This window comes from Chiloscyllium punctatum, chromosome 29 (genome assembly GCF_047496795.1).
Source record: "Chiloscyllium punctatum isolate Juve2018m chromosome 29, sChiPun1.3, whole genome shotgun sequence".
NCBI lineage: Eukaryota > Metazoa > Chordata > Chondrichthyes > Orectolobiformes > Hemiscylliidae > Chiloscyllium > Chiloscyllium punctatum.
In genome coordinates this window covers 63,247,484-63,270,484 of record NC_092767.1, presented here as the reverse complement: position 1 = coordinate 63,270,484, position 23,001 = coordinate 63,247,484, and the positions used below count along the sequence as shown (strand labels likewise).

General features: G+C 48.1%; 1 protein-coding gene across 5 annotated transcripts in view; it reads right to left on the bottom strand.

The window, feature by feature from the left end:
- The window catches only part of LOC140454472 (spectrin beta chain, non-erythrocytic 1-like), a 274,811-nt gene that overhangs the window by 25,086 nt on the left and 226,724 nt on the right, over positions 1-23,001 (bottom strand). For all 5 annotated transcript variants that reach the window (XM_072549239.1, XM_072549238.1, XM_072549237.1 and 2 more), the window contains 6 exons: positions 20,566-20,810; positions 17,930-18,068; positions 10,658-10,742; positions 7,811-8,007; positions 4,241-4,665; positions 865-922 (listed from right to left, as the gene is read on the bottom strand). In XM_072549239.1, the coding sequence (XP_072405340.1) occupies positions 865-922; positions 4,241-4,665; positions 7,811-8,007; positions 10,658-10,742; positions 17,930-18,068; positions 20,566-20,810 (1,149 nt within the window). The remainder of the gene's footprint in view (positions 1-864; positions 923-4,240; positions 4,666-7,810; positions 8,008-10,657; positions 10,743-17,929; positions 18,069-20,565; positions 20,811-23,001) is intronic.

The following is a 23,001-nucleotide window of genomic DNA, read 5'->3' as shown; positions in this document are numbered from 1 at the left end:
CCTGTCTTCCTCTTAACCAATGGGACTTACAGATTGATAAACTAACAACAGATTAGAAGAATGATGAATCTGAGGTAAATTAAGGGTGCAGAAAGTGAAATGAAGAGAGAAGAAGAAAAACAGAATTCTTTACAAGTCTGGTTCATGTTCATTTATGGGATATGGGCTTCACTGGCTGCATTTATTGCCCAGAGGGCAATTAAGAGTCAATTGCGTTGTGTGGGTCTGGAGTCCCATGTAGGCCAGACCAGCTAAGGATGGCAGATTTCCCTCCCTGGAGGACATTACTGAACCAGATAGGTTTCCCCCAATAAACTTGATGACCATTACATTTTTTTAAAAATTGAATTCAGATCCCACCATCTGCCAACGCAGGTTTGGAACCCAGGTCTCCAGAACACACCCTGGGTCTCTGGATTAATAGTCAAGCAATAATACCCCCAACTAGGCCATAGCCTGCTCTAAGAGGTGGGTGTCATTGGGAAGGCCAGCATTTGTTGCCCATCCCTAATCAACGTCCAACTAAGTAGCTTACTCGGCCATTTCAGAGGACAGATAGGTGTCAATCACTTTGCTGTGGGTCTAGAGTCACATGTAGGCCAAACCGGGTAAAGACAGCAGATTTCCTTCCCTGAAGATTATTACTGAACCAGATGGTTTTAGCAACAATTGCCAATAGTCAACATTAGTGACAACAGCTTTATTTTCCAGATGTATTCACTGAATGTAAATTCTACTGACTGAGCATTAGTCAGGGCCTCTGAGTTACCAGCCCAATGATAGTCCTTGTGCACCTCAATCTTCAAATCCTAACTCGCGCCATTCGTGTTATCCCTGCGCATGCAATAATCTGCTGTCACTCACCTGGGCTTCCTTCTCCTGAAGTTGCTCCACAATGTCAGCCAGAGTGGTCCTCCTGTCCCTTCAAAAAATAAGACAATATGGATCAAGTGGCGAAACCCTCAGAATCTGTCAAGGAACTAGGAGCAAGAAGTCCAGTAATAGCTGGAAATCAACGTACAGGTCATGCCAGATCTCATGTTGAAGACAGAAGATGGGTTAGACAAGTATGGCTCTGAACCAGTTTTACTACTGTTTCCTTTGCAAGGTTCTTGGCTCTCACTGGGAATCCCCAAGCTTCACTCGCTCAGTTTATGTGAATCCCTATAATGCAGAAAGAGGCCATTTGGCCCATCAAGTCTGCACCGACCCTCTGAAGAGCATCCCACCCAGACCCATGCCCCCACCCTGTAGCTGTAATCTTGCATGGGCAATCCGTCTGACCTGCACATCCTCGGACTGTGGGAGGAAACCGGAGCACCCGGAGGAAACCCACACAGACACGGGGAGGATGTGCAAACTCCACACAGACAGACGCCCGAGGCTGGGATTGAACCCGGGTCCCTGGTGCTGCGGGGCATCAGTGCTAACCAGTGAGCCACCCCATGTAGGTTGTGGACGCTCAGGTCTGCTTACATTAGAAACAGTTGTTCTCAGGAACTGTCTTGCTTTGTCACTTCTTAAAGCAACCACCCTCACCTCTTCCTCAAGAAACCCACCCGTTATCCAGTTGCTTCTTCTGGAATAGAGTGACCTAAGGGTTTAAGAAGATGAATGGACAGGTTGAGAAGAGTCATTAGCAAAGCTTAGATGATTTTGAGCTTGCTAAATGGAGGCACCGAGTACTAATGCAGTGACTGCTACATTGTACAGAGCTGAAGCTTTGCGAAAAGGAAACAGAGCATCAACTTTGTTCGTCTTGTGTTCACCCAAACAAGGACACAAGGATCAAACTTGGAGAAAGGGGCACCATTTTACAGAGCCTGAGGAGTGGGTGCTGATTGGCTGGACCATCATAGGCAGCAGGAACGGTCAACTACCAATCATAATTCTCCGACCCAGGCAGGTGGATTCTGATTGGTCAGGGTGTTGCTATGGGGATGCAACTGCGCATTGGCTGTCTCCAGGACCCCCCTTTCTAATGAATATATTCAAGTGAAGTGAACTTTTATAGATCACTACAGTTCACCCCAACTAGAGCAGTGCATGTAGGTCTGGTGTCCACAGCTTAGGATGGATGTCAGAGTAAAAAGGAGATGTACCAGAACAGTGCCAGGGGCGAAGGGTTTTGATGGAAGGAGCTGGGGGTGTTTCCCTTGGAGTGAAGGAGATGGAGGAGGTGATTGATGCAGTTGGACCCGAGTGTACCAGGTCTAGTCAAAGTAGATAGGGAGCAGGGAGGTTTACACAAGGTAGATAGGGGAGAAGGAAGAGGCATTGCTCCCATTAGCCAATGGCACAAGGTTTACCAGGGGAGTCACAGATTTAAAGTTTTCTACAAGCGATTCAGGGACATCAGAAGATGTTACAACAACAAGTGGGAATAACCTGGAATTCTCTGCCTACAGGGGAGGTGGAGACTGAGATTATGAATGATTTCAAAAATAAAATGGACAGGCACTTGAGGGAAATCAAGTTTCAAGGCTTTGGGGATGGAGTGGGACAGGCCGGATGACTGTACAGTAACCCAAAGGGACTTGTTAGATCCAATATACTCCATCGGTGCTGTAACAACTGATTCCACATCATGGGAATTCCTTGCATTTTATTTTAGAAATCAACTTCCTCAATTTACCCTGTCAATTCTCAGGTGTACCAGGGGCATTGTAAACAGTCAGTTGAGAATTGCTTGGGCTGTTCCTGGTCCTGTACTGTACCAGTCCTGGGAGTGTTTCATACAGACAGTGCAGAGAGAGCTTTACTCTGAATCTAACTCTGTGCTGTCCCTGTCCTGGGAACGTCAATAGGAACAGTGTAGAGTGAGCTTTACTCTGTACATAACCCTGTGCTGTCCATGTCCTGGGAGTGTTTGATGAGTGGTCATGTAAAGGAAGCTTTACTCTGTATCTAACCTAATACTGTCCCTGTCCTGGGAATGTTGATGGGGATTGTGTTGGGAGAGCTTTACACTGTACCTAACCTTGTGCTGTCCCTGTCCTGGGAGTGTTTGATGGGGATAGTGTAGAGGTAGCTTTATTCTGTATTTAACTCTGTGTTGTCCCTGTCCTGGGAGCGTCAATGGGGACAGTGTAGAGAGAGCTTTACTCTGCACCTAACCCTGTGCTGTCCCTCTCCTGGGACTGATTGATGGGGACAGTGTAGAAGGAACTTTACTCTGTATCTAACCTTGTGCTGTCCCTGTTCTGGGAGTGTCAATGGGGATAGTGTAGAGTGAGCTTTACTCTGTACCTAACCCTGTGCTGTCCCTGTACTGGGAGTATCAATGGGGATAGTGTAGAGGGAGCTTTACTCTGTACATAACCCTGTGCTGTCCCTGTCCTGGGGGTGTTTGATGGGGATAGTGTGGAGGGAGCTTTACTCTGCACCTAACCCTGTGCTGTCCCTGTCCTGGGAGTGTCAATGGGGATAGTGTAGAGGTAGCTTTATTCTGTATCTAAGCCCGTGCTGCCTCTGTCCTGGGAGTGTTTAATGGGGACAGTGTCAGGTGGGCATTATTTTGAGTTTTAAAAAGATTTTGGAAGAGAGGCTGGGGGGACCTTGCTCAGTAGTTAACCCTGTGCTGGACTTAGCCTTGGGACAGTGTGATGGAGGTAGTGTTGAGGGATATTTACTTTTTGTTTAGAAGAGTAGAAATGTTTGCATCGAGAGAGGGAGGTGACTGATTATCATCTCCCGCATAAACAATACGTTGCCCTTTATATCCTGACACATTGATGAGGAATACAGTGGCAGCTTCCCCCAGAGTAATGAGTTCCATTTCCTGTTTGGCGTTTTTGTTTATGTTTGATTTTGATATAGTTCCCCCGTGGGGGCTGCTTCACTGTTATTTATCTCTGGACTGCCTCAAAGAATTGTGAAAGATTTATTCTGTATTTTAACCTGTTGCCGTCCCTATCCCGGGAGTGTTTGATGGGGAAGGTGTCAAGGGGATTTTATATTCGGCTTACTTTGAGTTTAAAAGAGTAGAGGAACCCTTACTCTATATTTTAACTCGTTGTTGCCCCAGTCCTGGGTGTTTGATGGGGATGGTGTTGAAGGAACCTTATTTTGAGTTTAGAGAATAGAGAGGGTTTTTCCATCTGTCGTCAAATCCATGCCGTCCCTGTCCTGGAGTCTTTAATTGGGATCGTATCGAGGGAACCTTCCTTTCAGTTCAAAAGTGTTGAGCTCCATGTGGCTGGAACATGGGGGTTGGGGTCACGTGACCTTGATTCCTTACCCAGCAGCCCCTGCATCGTCCTGCTCCAAGTCCCGGTGCTCGCTCAGAGACTCGCGGTGCTCCCTCCACTGCTCCTGCTTCACCCCCTCGCTTCGCTCCGCCTTCGCCTGCTCGTGCCTCCCGTCCGGTTTCTCCGGCCTCGGCAAGCTGGCTGCCTTCGGGTCGGACGGTGCAGAGGCCAGCTCCTGCCTGGTGCCATGCTTGGCCGCTCGGAGCTCGGGTCTCTCGGCTCGCGTCTCCAGGGGCCCGTCGACGATCTCATACACCGCTTGCTGTTTGACCGGCCGCGTCTCCGGCACTGCCACTAACTGTTCGGGCAGAGCGACCCTCGGCTCTGGCAGCATTCTGCGACTCAACACGGGAGTGGCAGGCTGCTGTTGTGGCATCTGACCCTGGATGGCCGCCCTGCTCTCCATTCGCTCCAGCTAAAGAAAAGAGGAAGCAGTATATATATAAATGTAGACAAGTATTCCTGTAGAGAGGAGGCACCCCCAGTGTGTTGGGCACTGGCTTTAGCTTGGGTACAGGGCAGCTACTGGAAGATGGACAGCTGCAAACACAAGACTTCAAAAACAAGGGGAGTGAGAGTAGGCCATTCGGCCCTCCTGCACCATGACTGATCTGAGAGAGGCCTCCTTAGGAACCCCTAGGTTTATCTGCCAGAACCTGCACAAGTTTTTTTTAAAATCCTTTATTCTTTCACAGGATGTGGATGTCACTGACAAAGTATAACTATTATCACTAATTGTTAAGAGCCAATCCACATTGCTGTGGGTCTGGAGCCTAAACAGGAAGCAGGGATGACAGATCTCCCTCCCTGATGGTAAACCAGACGGGTTTTTACACCAATCTGTGAGAGTTTGATGGTAACCATCTCCATGACTAACTTCCAATTCCCAATGTATTAATCAAATTTAAATTTTACCAACAGCTGCAGCAGTGGTAGGAATTGAACCTATGTCCCCAGTGCATTCGTCTAGCCTTCTGGATTACTGGTCTAGTAACAGTACAACTACACTACCGCCGCCCCCCCCCCCCCCCCCCCCCCCCCCCCCCCCCCCCCAGCAAGTACCAAAAGATATCCATGTGGGTGTTTATTCTGAGGCTGCACCATCACACAAACACACATTCGAACCTACAGCAACACTTAAGTGGCCTCACTTGGTGAGTTAGTTGACCTGGTGATTCCCACTCCTTAGGTAATCAGGGAATAGCTAACTCCTATTCATGGTTTGCAGATTAGATTAGATTAGATTACTTACAGTGTGGAAACAGGCCCTCCCACCCAACAAGTCCACACCGCCCCGCAACCCACCCATACCCCTACATTTACCCCTTCACCTAACACTATGGGCAATTTAGCATGACCAATTCACCTAACCTGCACATCTTTGGACTGTGGGAGGAAACCGGAGCACCCGGAGGAAACCCACACAGACACGGGGAGAACGTGCAAACTCCACACAGTCAGTCGCCTGAGTCGGGAACTGAACCCGGGTCTCTGGCGCTGTGAGGCAGCAGTGCTAACCACTGTGCCACCGTGCCGCCCACTAGGTACAGATACTGAACCCCAGGGACTGTAGTTGAGGAGGAGAGAAGCTCAGATGGATCAGCAACTGCCGACACAAACAAACACCCCCACTGTACGTCATCCCCTCCGTAAGCGAAAAGATGGAAGAATCCCATCCTGTCCACTATCAGATTCTTGGGACAAGCAATTGCAAGGATTTCTGCCATGCAGGGAGTCTCTGTCTTAAATAAAGTCAATGGATGAGCCTCCATTGACCTCTAAGCAGCAGAACCTGAACTATTCACATTCTCTGAGTGAGGAAATTCCTCTAACCCATCTGTCAGTTCCCCTCCAAGCCACTCGCCATCCTGACTTGGAAATATATCCTTCACTGTCACTGGATCAAATTCCTGGAATTCCCTCCCTAAGATCATTGAGGGTCCACCTTCAACAGGTGGACTGCAGCAGTTCAAAAAGGCAGCCCACTTCCACCTTCTCAAGGGGCAACTAGGGACGGGGAGTAAATGCTGGGCCCAGCCAGCAGCACACATATCGCACAAGGAAAGCAAAAAAAAATTCTCGTGTTTCAAGAGCAACCTTTGATTTTTAAACTATGACCGCTCGTTTCAGATTTTCCCACAAGAGGAAACCTTGTGACATTCACCAGGTCAAGACCCTTCTGCATCTTGCATGTTTAAATCATCCCACATCTTACTCTTCTGACCTCCCATGGATACAAGTCCAATCTGTCTGACCTTTCCTCACAAGACAACCTGTCCTAGGTCTGGTAAAACTTCTCTGAACTTCTTCCTTAGGTAAGGAGGCCAGCACCCGTACAGAGTTCTCCAGATGTGGTCTCACCAATGCCCTGTGTAGCTGTAGTATAATCTCTCTACTCGTGTACACAATTCCTATCACAAGAAAACATAATATTCAAATGTTTGATTCCCATGACTGCAGCGGGTGGAATTTAAATTGAATTAATACAAACGCAGAACACAAGCCTCGCCTCAGTTTCGGTGACCATAACAACCGACAACTGTAACAAGAATCTGATTCGCTCATATTCCTTAGGGAAGGAAATCTGTTGGCTCTACCTGGTCTGGCCTCTATGTGACTCCAGACCCACAGCAATGGGGTCGATTCTGAAATGGCCAAGCAAGCCACTCGGTTCAGGGGCAATTAGGGATGGGTGATAAACGCTGGCCTTATTTGTGATGCCCCACTAAAATAAGATTTGTGTGATTCCTGTGTAAGTTGCCACATGGTGTTAAGGTAAACCGTGCCGACACACGTTTCAATAAAACGTATTCAGGAGGCACAGGGAAGGTAAAGGAGAGAGAAAAGCAGGATGGCAGCATTCATCAGGAATAATATTACAGCCATACAAGAGACAATATAAAAGAGGACACAAAGACATAACCTAATGATGGAGCAAACTAAATGAACCATCACATTACTCTGTTTACTCCAGAACCCGCAAGAATAGGCCATTTGGCCCTTCGTGTCTGATCCACCATTCGGTAAGATCATCTGGTGATGGTCTCAACTCCACATTTCTACCGACGCAGCCCCCTCACCCCCCAACATTATCCTGGACTGCCTTCCCCATCTAACTCAGCCTCAAATTCCACACTCAAATGACCTTCTGAGACAAGAAATCTCTCCTAAACTGTATCAAGAGTGTGGTGCTGGAAAAGCACAGCGGGTCAGGCAGCATCCGAGGGGTAGGAGAATCGACGTTTTGGTCATATGGCCCTTCATCAGGCCTCATTCCTGTTGAAGGGCTCTTGCCCGAAATATCGATTCTCCTGCTCCTTGGATGCTGCCTGACCTGCTGTGCTTTTCCAGCGCCACACTCTCAACTCTGATCTCCAGCATCTGCAGGCCTCACTTTCTCCTGAAACCGTGTCCCCTAGTTTTACTCTGGCCCACAAAAGGAGGTGTCACTCTGGGTATCCACCCAATCCAGGCCCCATCACTGCTGGCTCTCGTCCCGCTACTGTTTGAAAAGCAAACTCAGTCATGTTTGGGAAGGTTCCCTGTTTGTTTGGACCTACCGTGGTGAGCCTCCTCAACGAGCTGAACCTCTCCTCCCAGGCTGCTGCCGCCTTGCGGAAGGCCTCGTGCCGCTTGATCAGCTGTTCCACCTCGTCCACACTGTTCCCCAGCTGGTTACTGTTGACCAGACGCTCCTGGGCACTCAGCCACGATTCTGCCACCACCGCCTCCTGTGCAAACTGGTGCACCTCCAGCACTGGGGAAAAGGCCACAGCCAGTATCAGGCATCGTCCCTCCAATGAAGGCTGGCCCGGCAGAGCCGAACACAAACCAAAACCGCAAGGATACAAACATGGCGAGCTCCCTGTTGGCCCCCAGTTAGGAACTCGAGGGGTCTGCATCATGCCTCGTCTCATACAATGACAGAATATTAGCACAGAATTCCAGCAAGTCGAACATTAGATGCAATTCCATGATTGAACAACACTTGCTGAACAGTTCTGAGTGCGCTAATCAGGCTGGTCAGTCAGACTCAGTATGTAACTCCCTCATACCCGCTGGAAGCTGCATGTACTTACATGGAGGGACTTGTCCTCAGAAGCCGGAATGCGTTGTGGGAATTATGCCTTTTATGAATTACACAAAGAAGTGGGGGAAAATTTTCCCTTGGTGCGTCCTCCATGACAACACCTTGACCAATCAGAGTCAACATGCTAATCAACCAACACCCTCTCCTCATGCAGTATAAATTATTGTTCCTTTTAAAATTTGGTATTCTTGCATCTGTCCAGATGAGCACAAGATAACATTTTTCAACAGTATGTCCCCTTTTCCAGCATGACTTACAGAATGACATGGCCCAGATGGTGACCATTCAGCCCACGATGTCTGTGCTAACTCTTTGACAGAGCTGTCCAATCATTCCTACACCCCTGCCCTTCCGTATTTATCAATTTCCCTTTTGAAAGTTACCTATCTGCTTTTGCTGCCCTTCCCAATAGGGCATTCCACCTCATAGCAACACACTGCAGCATAAAGGATGAGGTTGTTACTTCCTGAGAACAGTGTGAGAGGAGGGCAGGAACACAGAAACACATTGGGCTAGAGGATAGCAGAGTGAACAGACAGATCTGAGGGATGGCGAGCAGTGATCATAACTGGGATATTCATTACAGGCTGGAATCCTGGACACATCTTTGTGGGAAGGATATCATAGCCGTGGAAACAAGAGGGCACATAGGTCAGTGAGCGAGAGGGTGAGGGAGAGAGACAGACAGTGAATGTTTCTGACTGGGTGCAATAGAGAGTGTGTATGTGTGTGACAGTGTGTGTGTGGGGAAGTGTGTGAGAGACACAGAGACAGTGAAGAGAGAGTGTGAGTGAATGTGTTTGTGTATTTGAGTCAGTGTGCGAGCCTTTGTGTGAGGAACAGTTTGTATGTTTGAATAAGTTTGTGTATGAGAGTGATTGAGACAGAATGTCAGTGTGCATTTAAGTAAGTGAGGGAGTGTGAGAGAGATTGGGATTGTGTGTATGTGTGCACGTGTGTGTCACAGAAAGTGACTGTGATTTTGGATGTGTGTAAGTGTGAGCGAGTGTGACTGTGTGAGAGAATGCGTGTGTGTTGGAGCGAGAGAGTGCACGTGTGTGTGACTAACCAATCTCACGGTCAGGAGACTAACCAGTCTCACGGTCAGGAGACTAACCAGTCTCACGGGCAGGAGACTAACCAGTCTCATGGTCAGGACACTAACCAGTCTCACGGTCAGGACACTAACCAGTCTCACGGTCAGGACACTAACCAGTCCCACAGGCAGGAGACTAACCAGTCTCATGGGCAGGAGATTAGCCAGTCTCACGGTCAGGAGATTAGCCAGTCTCACGGGCAGGAGACTAACCAGTCTCACGGGCAGGAGACTAACCAGTCTCACGGGCAGGAGACTAACCAGTCTCACGGGCAGGAGACTAACCAGTCTCACGGGCAGGAGACTAACCAGTCTCACGGGCAGGAGACTAATCAGTCTCACGGTCAGGAGACTAACCAGTCTCACGGTCAGGACACTAACCAGTCCCACGGGCAGGAGATTAGCCAGTCTCATGGTCAGGAGACTAACCAGTCCCATGGGCAGGAGACTAACCAGTCCCACAGGCAGGAGACTAACCAGTCCCACAGGCAAGAGACTAATCAGTCTCACGGGCAGGAGACTAACCAGTCTCACGGTCAGGAAACTAACCAGTCCCACGGTCAGGAGACTAACCAGTCTCACGGTCAGGAGACTAACCAGTCTCACGGTCAGGAGACTAACCAATCTCACGGGCAGGAGACTAACCAGTCCCACGGGCAGGAGACTAACCAGTCTCACAGGCAGGAGACTAACCAGTCCCACGGGCAGGACACTAACCAGTCTCACAGGCAGGAGACTAACCAGTCTCACGGTCAGGACACTAACCAGTCCCACGGGCAGGACACTAACCAGTCTCACAGGCAGGACACTAACCAGTCTCACGGTCAGGACACTAACCAGTCCCACGGGCAGGACACTAACCAGTCCCACAGGCAGGAGACTAACCAGTCTCACGGTCAGGACACTAACCAGTCCCACAGGCAGGAGACTAACCAGTCTCACGGTCAGGACACTAACCAGTCCCACAGGCAGGAGACTAATCAGTCTCACGGTCAGGACACTAACCAGTCCCACAGGCAGGAGACTAACCAGTCTCACGGTCAGGACACTAACCAGTCCCACAGGCAGGAGACTAATCAGTCTCACGGTCAGGACACTAACCAGTCTCACGGTCAGGAGACTAACCAGTCTCACGGGCAGGAGACTAACCAGTCCCATGGTCAGGAAACTAACACGTGGTGTGAAGGTAGATCTGCATTAACCAGCAATCCCAATACTCACTCTGTTGTAGCCACTCCCAATACTGCTCCCATTTCTCCATCATTTCATGTTGTTTCTTCAGCACCTTGTCCAGTTTCTCCTTAATCTACAAAAACATTCGAGTCACAATTACCAGGATAAAAATGTTGACACTACTTAAAACATGAAACAAAGAGAAGAAAAGCTCATTTTAACTTTGCACAACCGTACCTTAATTCCCAGCAGAGATGTGGAGGGATTGAGAACGAGAGATGGTGAGTGGAAGGACTGTGCAGGATGGGAGAGAGAGAGAGAGAGTGAAGAGAAGCTGCAAGGACAGGGAAGATAAAAGGAGGGTAAATGATGAAGGAGGAGCTGGGTGAAGCATGACTCGTGTTTGGGAAAGGAAGCAGTGAGAGTTTAGGTACTGTGAGCAGACATGAACTGGAGCAGGGATGGGCTGTTTGAGACACACACACACACACCCCACTCCCTTTCAGACAACAGAATTCCACAGGATTCTGAGTCCTCATCTCAGTTTGAAATGGGAGTTTCCTACATTTTAAACTGTGCCCCGTGGTTCTGGACTCCTCCGTGAGGTGGAAACAGCCCCTCAGCATCCATCCTGTCAAAGTTCCTCCGACTCTCCTCTGTCTCAATAAGGTCACCTCTCATCCTCCTCAACTCTTAACGGGTAAAGGTGCGATGTCTTTTTTTTTAATAAATATTTTTATTGAGAAAAGAACTTTGAATTTTTTACAAAAATATCAAATGACTACAAAATAATATGACAATCTTGCAATATAACAACAATAACCGTAAAAAACCTACTACTCTACAGAACAAACAATCGAGGAGAAAATAAACTACACACAAACTACAATTCAACAAATAACTAAATCAAAACAAAAAGGAACTGAATTAAGCCGAGTTGAACCAAGGCAAATTACTTTAAATTATGTTAAGTTACAACACTCAATACAATCCTACGAAAGCTCCCCATCGTCGGGAGCATCAGATTTTCCCACAAGAGGAAACCTTGTGACATTCACCAGGTGAAGACCCTTCTGCATCTTACATGTTTAAATCATCCCACATCTTACTCTTCTGACCTCCCATGGATACAAGTCCAACCTGTCTGTTCAGAATTCTTATTCCCAGGGCACCCGGGCTGCCTCATGGCTACATAAAGGCCCTAACCAATATAGCCGATAAGTCCACGTCTACATGATTCAAAAAGGGCTGCCACGTCCTATTAGAAAGTTTTGTTTTCTGGTGCACCATACTTCTGAGGATGTCATGGGGGATGTGCTCCATGACTAACCTATGCCTCCCCGAGAGTCCAGGAGGGTTTTCCAACACCCTATCATCAGAATGTTCTTCCTCGCCCAAAATGAAACAACACTAAACAATTTCTTCCCATGCGCGTCCAAAAAGGGGAGATTCGGCAAAGCCAAGAGGAGGGACACCAGATCTACTTTGACCTCAGTGCTCAAGACCCCTTCGAAAATACTCGTTATAGCGCTCCAATACCTACAAAGCTTGTGGCATGACCACAAGCAGTGAGTAAGAGCACCAACATCTATTTTACATTTGGGGCACACTGGGGACTGTCCTAAATTTCAGAAGCCGGTCCAGTGCCAAATAAACTCTGTGCAGCACCTTTAACTGCATAGCCGACGTCCTATTACAAATCAAAATCTTCTTTACATTCTCCCAAATATCCTTCCACTCCTCTGGTGAGATCTCCTACTCCTATTCCTGAGCCCAGATTCCACACAGCCACTTGATGTCCTGTGAGACACTACTTCCTAATAAATGACAGAGGGTGCTGACCGACAGAATGCCCGTAGACCGAAGCACTCTCCTCTCCATATCCGACTTATAGGGACTAACCATTAATGTAGTCTTTTTCTGTATAAAGGCCCTAATCTGCAAATAACAAAAGAGGTCCTTCCTAGATAGCTTATATTTCTGGCTCAGCTACTCGAATGACATCATGACCTCCCCGTCAAATAAATCTCACAAACAGGAGACTCCTCTGGACTCCCAGAGCCTAAAGCCAGAATCCATTGATCCCAGTCAGAATCCTGGCATTCCTACTATGGGAGTGAAAAGGGAGGTTTTTTTGGTAAATTGCCCTCACTTTGTCACACCATTCTCCATGTTAAGGACAATCAGATTTCTGCAATGCTCAATAACAGTCCACATCTTGTCCATGAACAACAGGTTATTGAGGGGACACTTTGCCTGGGAGGCCTCGATTTCCAGCCAAATTGACCGCGGGTCCTGGCTAGCAGGGAACTTCATTCTTAAAGTCTAAAAAATCCACATCCCCATCCCCTGCTGAACTTTATAACAGGCCCCCTGTGAGGCAGATAAAAGAGCCGAGCCAACTGTAGAGCCTCCGTAGCACCTGCCTGGGCAACATCACAGGGAGCATTCCCATGGGACAGAATAAATAAGGAAGAAAATTCATTTTGACCAGAGGTAATCTATGCAACCAGGATATCGGAAGATCCTCCCAGTGCCGAAGGTGCTGTCTTATCTTCTCTAGCAACTGCACAAAACAATTGATCAAAGGCCGGGGTGATAAAAATGCCTAAATACAGGAAACCTCCCTGTGATCATCTGATAGGGAATCGGATTCTACCCCCAATTTCAGGTACTCCAATAAGAGCCCCCCCCCCCACCACAGGCACGGCCTCCAACTTCATAAAATTGATTCTATACCCCAAGGGCGAGCCAAATAAATTAATCGCTGTATTAAACGGGGCACAGGTGTCATCGGGTTAGTTAGAAAGAGAAGAACGTCATGTGTGTAAAGGGTGATCTTATGCCGTCCTGACCCTACCTCTGGGGCAGGTATATTGGGATCCCTCTGGATGGCCTCTGCCAATGGCTCAATCACCAGTGAAAATAATAACGGTGAGGGGGGGCACCTTTGTCGGCAGCTTCTGTCAGTGCTAAAGTTGCCAGACCTTATACCATTAGTGAGAACTGCTGCTTTAGCGTCACTATATAACACTGCCACCCACCAGGCAAAGACATAACCAAACTGTTCCAAGACATAAAAGAGGTATGGCCACTCCACCCAGTCAAACGCTTTCTCTGTGTCCAGGGAGACTACCAAGTCTGGAATTGAACCTTGCTGGCATACCTGAATCATATTTAGTACTCTCCTAATATTATTAGAGGACCTGCGATCCCGAATAAAACCTGTCTGGGCCTCCCTTACAATGAAGGGCAAGACCTTCTCAGCCTCAAAGCCAGCATTTTTGACAAAATTTTAAAGTCCATATTCAATAACGAATTGGGCCTGTACGACGGACAACCCTCTGCAGCTTTTTTAGATTAGATTAGATTACTTACAGTGTGGAAACAGGCCCTTCGGCCCAACAAGTCCACACCGCCCCGCCGAAGCGCAACCCACCCATACCCCTACATCTACCCCTTACCTAACACTACGGGCAATTTAGCATGGCCAATTCACCTGACCTGCACATCTTTGGACTGTGGGAGGAAACCGGAGCACCCGGAGGAAACCCACGCAGACACGGGGAGAATGTGCAAACTCCACACAGTCAGTCGCCTGAGGCGGGAATTGAACCCGGGTCTCTGGTGCTGTGAGGCAGCAGTGCTAACCACTGTGCCACCGTGCCGCCTGCTTCCCTCTCTTCAGAATAAGAGGAATATTTGCTTCTCTCAGAGAGGATGGGAGGCAGCACTGACTGTACGAATAACTGTACATAGCCAACATTGGCCCGGCCAGCATGTCTATGGACTCCTCATTAAAACTCCATCCGAAATCCATCTGGGCCAGGCGCTTGACCACTCTGGAGCCGCCTCACTGCCTCCCTTATCTCTTGCATTGTCAGAGGAGCATTCAAAAGAGATGCCTGTTCTGAAGTTACACCTGGGAGGTCCAAGGTCTTAAAAAACAACTCCATCTTCACCAATCTGTCCTCACAGCCCTCCGACCGGTACAACCCAGAGTATAACTCCCTGTATGCGCCGTTAATCGTTTTGGGATCGCAGGTGATAGTACCAGCACACTCTCTAATGAATGTCTTCGATTGGGAGGGGGCACTCTTCTTTCTGGCCTAGTAGGCCAGATACTTACCCTGTTTATCACCACACTCAAATAATCGCTGTTGTGCAAAGGAAATCTCCCTCTTTGCTGTCTGGGTGAGCGCAGCATTCAGAGCAGCCCTGAGGGCTGTAATCCGCTGCAACTTAGTTACAGACGGTCTGTCAAGTCTCGGCTGCCCTCAGCCGGGCTTTGAGCATGCTCCCAGTCCATGCTTCCCAACTCTCGTCAGAAGCATCATAGTTTCCTTTTCCCCAATTAAATATCCTCCCATTGTGCCTGCTTCTCTCCTTCTCCATAGCTATGTAGAAGGTGAGGCAGTTGTGGTCACTATCACCAAAATGCTCTCCCACCACAAGATCTGACAACTGCCCAGGCTCATTGCCGAGTACCAAATCCAAAATGGCCTCTTCCCTTGTCGGCCTGTCAACGTACTGAGTTAGGAAACCCTCCTGAACACACCTTACAAAAACAGCTCCTTCCAAACCATCTGCTCAAAGGAGGTTCCAATCAATATTGGGAAAGTTAAAGTCACCCATTACAACAACCCTACTACGTCCACACTTTTCCAAAATCTGCCAACCTATGCTTTCTTCAATCTCCCTGCTGCTATTGGGGGGCCTGTAGTAAACCTCTAATGATGTGACTGCTCCCTTGCTGTTCCTAATTTCCACCCATACTGACTCAGTAGGCAGACCCTCCTCGACAATGGTAACTTCTGTAGCTGTGATACTCTCTCTGATTAGTAGTGCTACACCCCCTCCCCTTTTTTCCCCCCTCCCTATTCTTTTTAAATGTTCTAAACCCTGGAACATCCAGCAACCATTCCTGCCCCTGAGAAACCCACGTCTCTGTTATGGCCACAACATCATAGCACCAGGTACTGATCCATGCTCTAAGCTCATCACTTTTATTCCTGATACTCCTTGCATTAAAGCAAACACACTTTAACCGATCCCTTGGTTCTTTCCCAGGAAATTCCTTCCCACTGGCTGTTACTCTCACCACCGATATATCGCTCAGATTACCACCCCCCTGCCAAACTAGTTTAAACCATCCTGAACCACTTGAGCAAACCTTCCACCCAGGACATTGGTCCCTTTCCAGTTCAGGTGCAACCCGTCCTTCATGTACAGGTCCCATCTTCCCCAGAACGCATCCCAATTATCTACATTTCTGAAGCCCTCCTTCCTACACCACGTGTTAAGCTGCGCCTGCTCCCTGTTCCTCGCCTTGCTATCTCGTGGCACCGGTAGTAAACCCGAGAACACTACTCTGTTCGTCCTGCTCTGCAGCTTCCACCCTAACTCCCTTTTTATATCCTCAATCCTTTTCCTGGCTATATCATTGGTGCCAATATGTAACATGATTTCTGACTTTTCGCCCTCCCCTTTCAGAATCTTGTACATCCGATCAGAGATGTCCCGGACCCTGGCACCAGGGAGGCAACATACCTTCCGGGAATCCCGATCCTGACCACAAAATCTCCTGTCAACTCTTCGAACAATCGAGTCTCCTACCAATAGCTCTTTTCTATTCTGCCCCCTTCCCTTCCGGGCCACAGTGACAGGCTCAGTGCCAGAGAACTGACCACTATGGCTTTCCTCTGGTAGGTCACCCCCCCAGCAGTATCCAAAACCCCTCCATGGCTCCTTTTAGCTGAAGCCACGCCCCAAACCCAGATAAAACAAAGTATATAAAAGTCACACGCATCTTACAAGAAGAAAATTAAAAGAGGGCATTCAGCCCATCCAAACCATAGTTTGACCCTCGGCAGTCCTGGTAAAAAAGAAATGAAAACCAGCCCCCCCCCCCCCATACCATACAAAAAAAAAGAGAAACGAGCAGGGAATGATAGAAAATCAAAGGATAACGAGAAGGGAGAAAGAAGGGAGAGGAGAGAGAGAGAAAGAAAAGGGAAGACCCTCACATATTAAAAAGACAAAACCAGGCAAACCAGTCAAATTACAGAAAGACAAAGTGAACACGATTGTCCATATTATTTGAGCCAGCCAGTCTAACTTAAGTTATCCAGGAAGTCCTTTGCCTTTTCCAATGAGTCAAAATTAAACATGGACCCTCCGTGGCTGAAATGTAATATTGCCAGATATCTTACAGAATACTAAATATTCAAGTCCCTCAGCCTCCATTTGATCTCATCAAAGGCCTTTCTCTTACAGATCACGGCCACAGATAAATCTTGAAAGAACATAATTCTTGATCCTTTATATATCAGAGCCTGTGGATCCTTCCCCAGTGCTCTACCAGCTTCCAGCATCATTTGTTTGTCTCTGTAATACTGGAGCCGCATTAGGACTGGGCAGAGGTGCTGGTCCGACCCGGGCCTGCACACTGCGACCTGGTGGGCCCGCTCGGTCTGCACCCGGCCTGACCCAACTTCCAGCTTCAGGAACTGTGGGAGCCATTTCTCCAAGAAGCTGATCAGCTGGCCTCCCTCTTCCCGTTCCGGCAGCCCGATCGGGCGGATATTCTTCCGACGGCCTCAATTTTCAAGATTGTCAACCTGTTTGACTAAGGCCCGTACTTGCCTTTCCAGGGCCTGGACCTGTCCCTCTGAGGATTCCATCGCAGGTTCGGAAACTGCGGCCCACAGCTCCACTTCCACGATGTGCCGTCCAAGTCGCTGGATCTCCTGGACCTGCAGCATGGCCGAGATCGGTTCCAGCCTGGTCCGGGTCTCCTCCATCACTGAATCAATCTACCCTCGGAGTTTTATGAACTCCGAGACCAGGCTGTGCTCCACAGGTAAGTCCCCAGGGGCGTTTGTGGAACTGATACCACGGCTGCAGGCCTGTCCGGTACTGCTGGGAAATGCCCAGTTTGTTGCAATCCTCACAGTCCTTTTCCCTTAGACACTTTTGTTTCTTTATAAAAAAGCACTGAAACTAATAAATAACATTCCAGCGGTCTGAAACCAGCGATTTACATCATAATGAGTGAAAAGGGAGGGTGAACGCACCACTTTGTCTGGATTTCTGGGCAGCCCTACGAGATCGCCGCCATCTTGGATCTCCCGGCGCAATCTGTCTGACCTTTCCTCATATGATAACCCCTCATTCCAAGAAACAGTAGAGTGAACGTTCTTTGAACTGTTTCTAATATAATCATACCCTCTTTAATAAAGGCTTTGAAGTGCAGGGAGTGAAGCTGAACATCTACAGTGTTAGCACCATTAGCAGATAGTCAGTGTGGCGGTGTATTACCTCATCGGAAGACTGGTTGGTACTGGTGAGCAATGTTTTGCCCAGTTCGATACAAGCCGAAAGCTTCTTGTGTCTGGCTTCAATTTCCCCTCGGAGACCTTGGTGGTAATTCATCAGCACCTCCACCGACGAGACATCCCTGGAGAGAGAGCAGAGCGATCATTGTCTGACACATTGCACAGCACCAGGCATTGAGGAAAAGCTGTGGATGAATATGGCTGGTACAGCAATATTATTCACACTGCTACAACACTCCAACATTACTGAAGAAGCGACCTTCTACTGCGTGATTTTCTACTGCAGAGAAACACAACTGTTGCATTAGAGCAGAAGAACCTGTATTGTCTACAAGATGTGCTGCAGCAACACACAAAGGCTCCTTCCATTGCACTTTCCAAACCCATGACCTTTACTATCCAAAACGAGAAGGTCACATGATTCAGGTCGTTCTGCTTTAACATGGGTTTTGTTAACATGAATTGGCTATAAACTGATCGACGAACTGTGGATGCAGCTTTGCTCACACAAACATTCTACTGACTGGGTATAGCGACTTTCTATAGTGATCTGCCACAGTGCGATTTTCTGTAGCGGTTTTCCAGAGCGCAATTTTCTGTTGCAAGGAGTTGCAGAGGAATACAACTGTCATGTTATAGCAGAAAAACCTGTGCACGGAAACACCACAACTTGCAGGCTCCCATCCAAGCTATTCACTGTCCTGACTTGGAAATATGTTGCTGTTCCCTTGGGGTCACTGGGTCAAAATCCTGGAACGCCCTCCCTCAGGGCACTGTGGGTCTACCTACAGGACATGGACTGCAGTGGTTCAAGAAGGCAGCCCACCACCTAGGGCAACTAGGGATGGACAATGGGTGCTGACCTTGTCAGCGACAGCCAGCTGAAGGGAAGACAACCCTGATCTCTTCACCTTCAGTAAAAGTCTATTTTTGAAAGAGCTAAGAGAAAGTGAGGACTACAGATACTGGAGATCAGAGTCGAGAGTGTGGTGCTGGAAAAGCACAGCGGGTCAGGCAGCATCCAAGAAGCAGGAGAGTCAACATTTCAGGCGTAAGTCCTTCATCAAAGTGACAGAGCTACCTTTCTGATGAAGGGCTTATGCCTGAAACGTTGATTCTCCTGCTCCTCAGATGCTGCCTGACCTGCTGTGCTTTTCCAGCGCCACACTCTCGACGTTTTTTGAAAGAAGGAACAGTTCAAATAGTTTGATGCAACTCAGACCTGGAAAAGAATAAAACGCTGTGTGCAGCGAATAGCACGGCTCCCACTGCCAGATGGAATGATCCTTACGGCTGGGCTCCATGCTGTTTCCCACGTTTCGAGGTTTCTATTTTAAATGGTCAGAAGGATATTAATTTTGAGAACTGAGGCACTGACTCCAAGTAAGTCTGTAAGCAACATCCAAAAATGGGCTGGGCAACTTAGCAGCGTGCCAATCAAAGTGACCTGGAGGTTAGATGCTGTGGTGGATGACACAAAATGTGCGTTTTAGAGCAATGTACAGCACAGAAGGAAGCTGAACCATCTGAGCAGATAATGGAGCTGGTCATGGCTTCAACTCACATTGAAACTTTCCAAAATGACCTCTCGGGGGGTGCTAAACATAAAAGAAAAAGACCCCATCTACCACCACCTGAGAAAAAAGAACAGGAAATGACGTCGCCACAGGACATGACATCACCAATCCAAAGCAACCCAAACATATAACTAGAAAGCAGGAATCATCAGCAGTGCTTTGCCCACTGAAGATGTTACCTAGTAGGGTGGTGAAACGTTTGGAAATGAACCTTCCAGCTCAGCGAGCAAACCTACATCCAGAACCTCAACCTGAGCTACAAATCTTCCCAAAACTCGATGAAATTTTTAAAAAATTGACGTTCTGCTGAAAGGTGGCAGAAAACATGAAGCCAATGTGGCTGGACTATAATACCTGTATGCATGAGGCATGAGGCACTGTAATCAGGTTTGGGTCAGGCGTCAGGATGCAGGAAGCCAGCAAGCTGTATAGGAAGGGCAACCTGTTGCACTCACTGCAAATCTCTCCCACATTCTTTGCAAGTGAGATGGTGACAAAGGACACTAGGCTCCTGGCTTCGGAGATACAGCCAGAGGTGACAACAGCGTACAACGGGTGGCATAGTGGCTCAGTGGTTAGCACTGCTGCCTCACAGCGTTAGGGACTCAGGTTCGATTCCAGCCTCGGGCCACTGTCTGTGTGGAGTTTGCACATTCTCCCCGTGTCTGCGTGGGTTTCCTCCGGGTGCTCTGGTTTCCTCCCACAGTCCAAAGATGTGTAGATTAGGTCAATCGGCCATGCTAAATGTGTAGGTTAGGTGCATTAGTGGGGGCAAATATATAGGATAGGGGAATGGGTCTGGGTGGCTTACTCTTGGGAGGGTCGGTGTGGACTTGATGGGCCGAAGGGCCTGTTTCCACACTTTTGAAATTCTAATTCTAATTCTAAAACTGCACAACAGGCACGTGCAGTATGGTAGCAGCAACAACACAAGAATAAACCAAGCACACCAACTGCTAAACCTTATGCTGTTAACCACTCGTTGCGCAGATTTGATTCTGAAAGCCTCTGGGGCGACGCTGGGCTGCACTCTGCCACATACCGAGGTTTCTCTCCCGTCCCGATCTGACAGATGATGCTGTCCATCCAGCTGACCAAGTCACGGACCATGCTGAAGAAGCGGATTCTGTCGCTGGTCGTGGTCAGCTGGAGCTTCCGCTGGTCACAGCTGCTCAATAGCTCCTTCCAAGCCTGCATGACACCCTGCTCCTGCTCAAGGATGGCCTCTGCATTCTCACCAGCGTACACCGTCCGCAACTGGGCCGCATTTTCCTGGAGCTGCCTGACCTAGCAACCGAGGACACAGAGTGCGTTAGATCGAACGCTGAACATCAGTCTAGTGGGGAGAGAAAAGGCAAAATATTGTTCCTTGTTGTCAATAAAAAACATTCACCTTCCACACTCGGCAGAAGGACAAGGGCAGCAGAAACCTGGGAATACCAACCCCTCCAGGTTCCCCCCAACCCAATGTACTGCCGTTCCCTCAATGGCGTTGGGTCAAGATCCTGGTCCCTAACAGTACTGGGGGGGAGGTTCCCCATCTCCCTGCAGAGACTGTCTTCATTCAAGATGGCGGCCCGCGACCACATTCACACGGGCACTTAAGGATGGGCTTTCTCCCAACTGTTCAAAATAGCGACAGCCTGTCCATTACGGTGTAGCAAACGCCTTAACAATGAGGCCGAGTGGTGGCAAAGAGGGAGTGAAAAGGCACCAAATCCTACTCTACCCCATGGCATGGCCAATTAAAGACCACTTCAGAGACCCCTGCTGCTGGGATTAACCTAATGGTGGGCGGGTTTATTACCATGTGAGGTACCCTGTGAGCACCTCAGGACGGCTGCAGGATGTGGCATGGAGGTCTCGATCAAAGGCAATCGCTGCCTGGTCTACCTCAGGCGGGTGAGTACCAGCTGGGGCCCTGTCTCCCTGAAACCGTTCTGGCGAAGCAGCTCCTTTAACAAGGATCTGCAGTCCTTGGCTCTTCTTTTTCAGAGAGGTTGTAAACAACACAGATTCTGAAAAGTCTTGGGATTACAGGGTTTTAGGGCCAATTTGAGAATAGCTAACAGATACTGCCTCAGGCAGAGGCTTTCAAGTTTAAAAAAAAACTTAAAGGGGGCTGGCCAGTTCTCCTAGCTCAGCTTTTGTCCGTGGTGTTGCTTTTGGTTGGTTTAAAACGGTGCTGGGGATAGCAATGGCTCTTTTAGTCACCAAGAGTTTTCTGGGTTTGGAAGAAGTGACGTTGGGGGTTTTGGAAAAGGTGCTTAAGGCCAAGCTGCTGGAATTCTACAGACAAGCTGGAATTGGAGCTGTCTCCTTCCGTGAGGAGAGGAGAGATAATTACAGCCATAGGTCAGCACTTAGATTTGCTGGAAAGGCCATCAGAGTCTAGAGGTGGCTAAAATGTAATTGAAAATGAAGCCGCTCGAGTGAGACAAAAAAATGACAAGGAATTAGGATTAAAAGCAGAGGAAAAAGAAAAGGAGAGTGGGAAAAGGAAAAAAAAAGAGTTTTGACTTCAGAAATTGGCACTTAGATGGGAATTCAAAAGTTCACATTCTGAAGTAGTGAGAACTCATAAGGAAGAGCAGAGAGTTAAAATGGCAAGATTAGCAGCTGATATGGTTGATGGTACCCAACGGTTATATGTGGAGTATCGCAAAGTTAATGCAGTTACAAAGACCGATGTGGATCCGAACCTGTGTTTGGCACGCTGTGTTTAGAAGGCGGGACAAGCAACTTATATTTCTAACATGGACTTGCTCAGAGGATACTGGCAGGTACTTTTGTCAGAAAGAGCAAAGATAATTTCAGCTTTCGTAATGCCAAATGGACTACATCAGTTTAAAGTCATGCCATTTGGTATTCAACAATTCGGCGGCCACATTTCAGAGACTAACCAATAAGGTCATTGCCGGTCTACCCAACTGTGTCGTAATTATTGATGACCTGGTGATTTTTAGTCACACATGGAAGGAACATTTACAACATTTATCAGACTTGGGAAGGCAGGCTTGGTGATAAACATGGCTAAAGGTGAATTTGCCAAAGTCCAAGTCACCTTCCTGGGCCACGTTACAGGACAAATGGCCCCACGGGACACAAAAACAAAGGTCACTGGGGACTTTCCCATACCATCAACAGAAAATGAAGTACTACAGTTCCCAGGATTGAGTGGATTTTATTGAAAATTTGTCCCAAATGTTAGCAGTGTGGCTGCTCCACTCACTGGATTGCTAAAGAAATGCAGAAACAAATACGGGTCTACTGACTGTGGCTCCCAGTGGTGGGGGGCTGTGATGAGATTGCGCTGAGTGCAGTAACTTAATTGAATATGATTTAAGTTACCTTTTTATCACTTGGTTTAATTTTATTTTGTCTGTTTATTTATTTTTCTTCTTTCTCCTTGGTTATTTATTGAACTGTAGTTTTTAAAGGGTTTTTTTTGGGGGGGGTTGTGTGTCTGTAGTCTGTA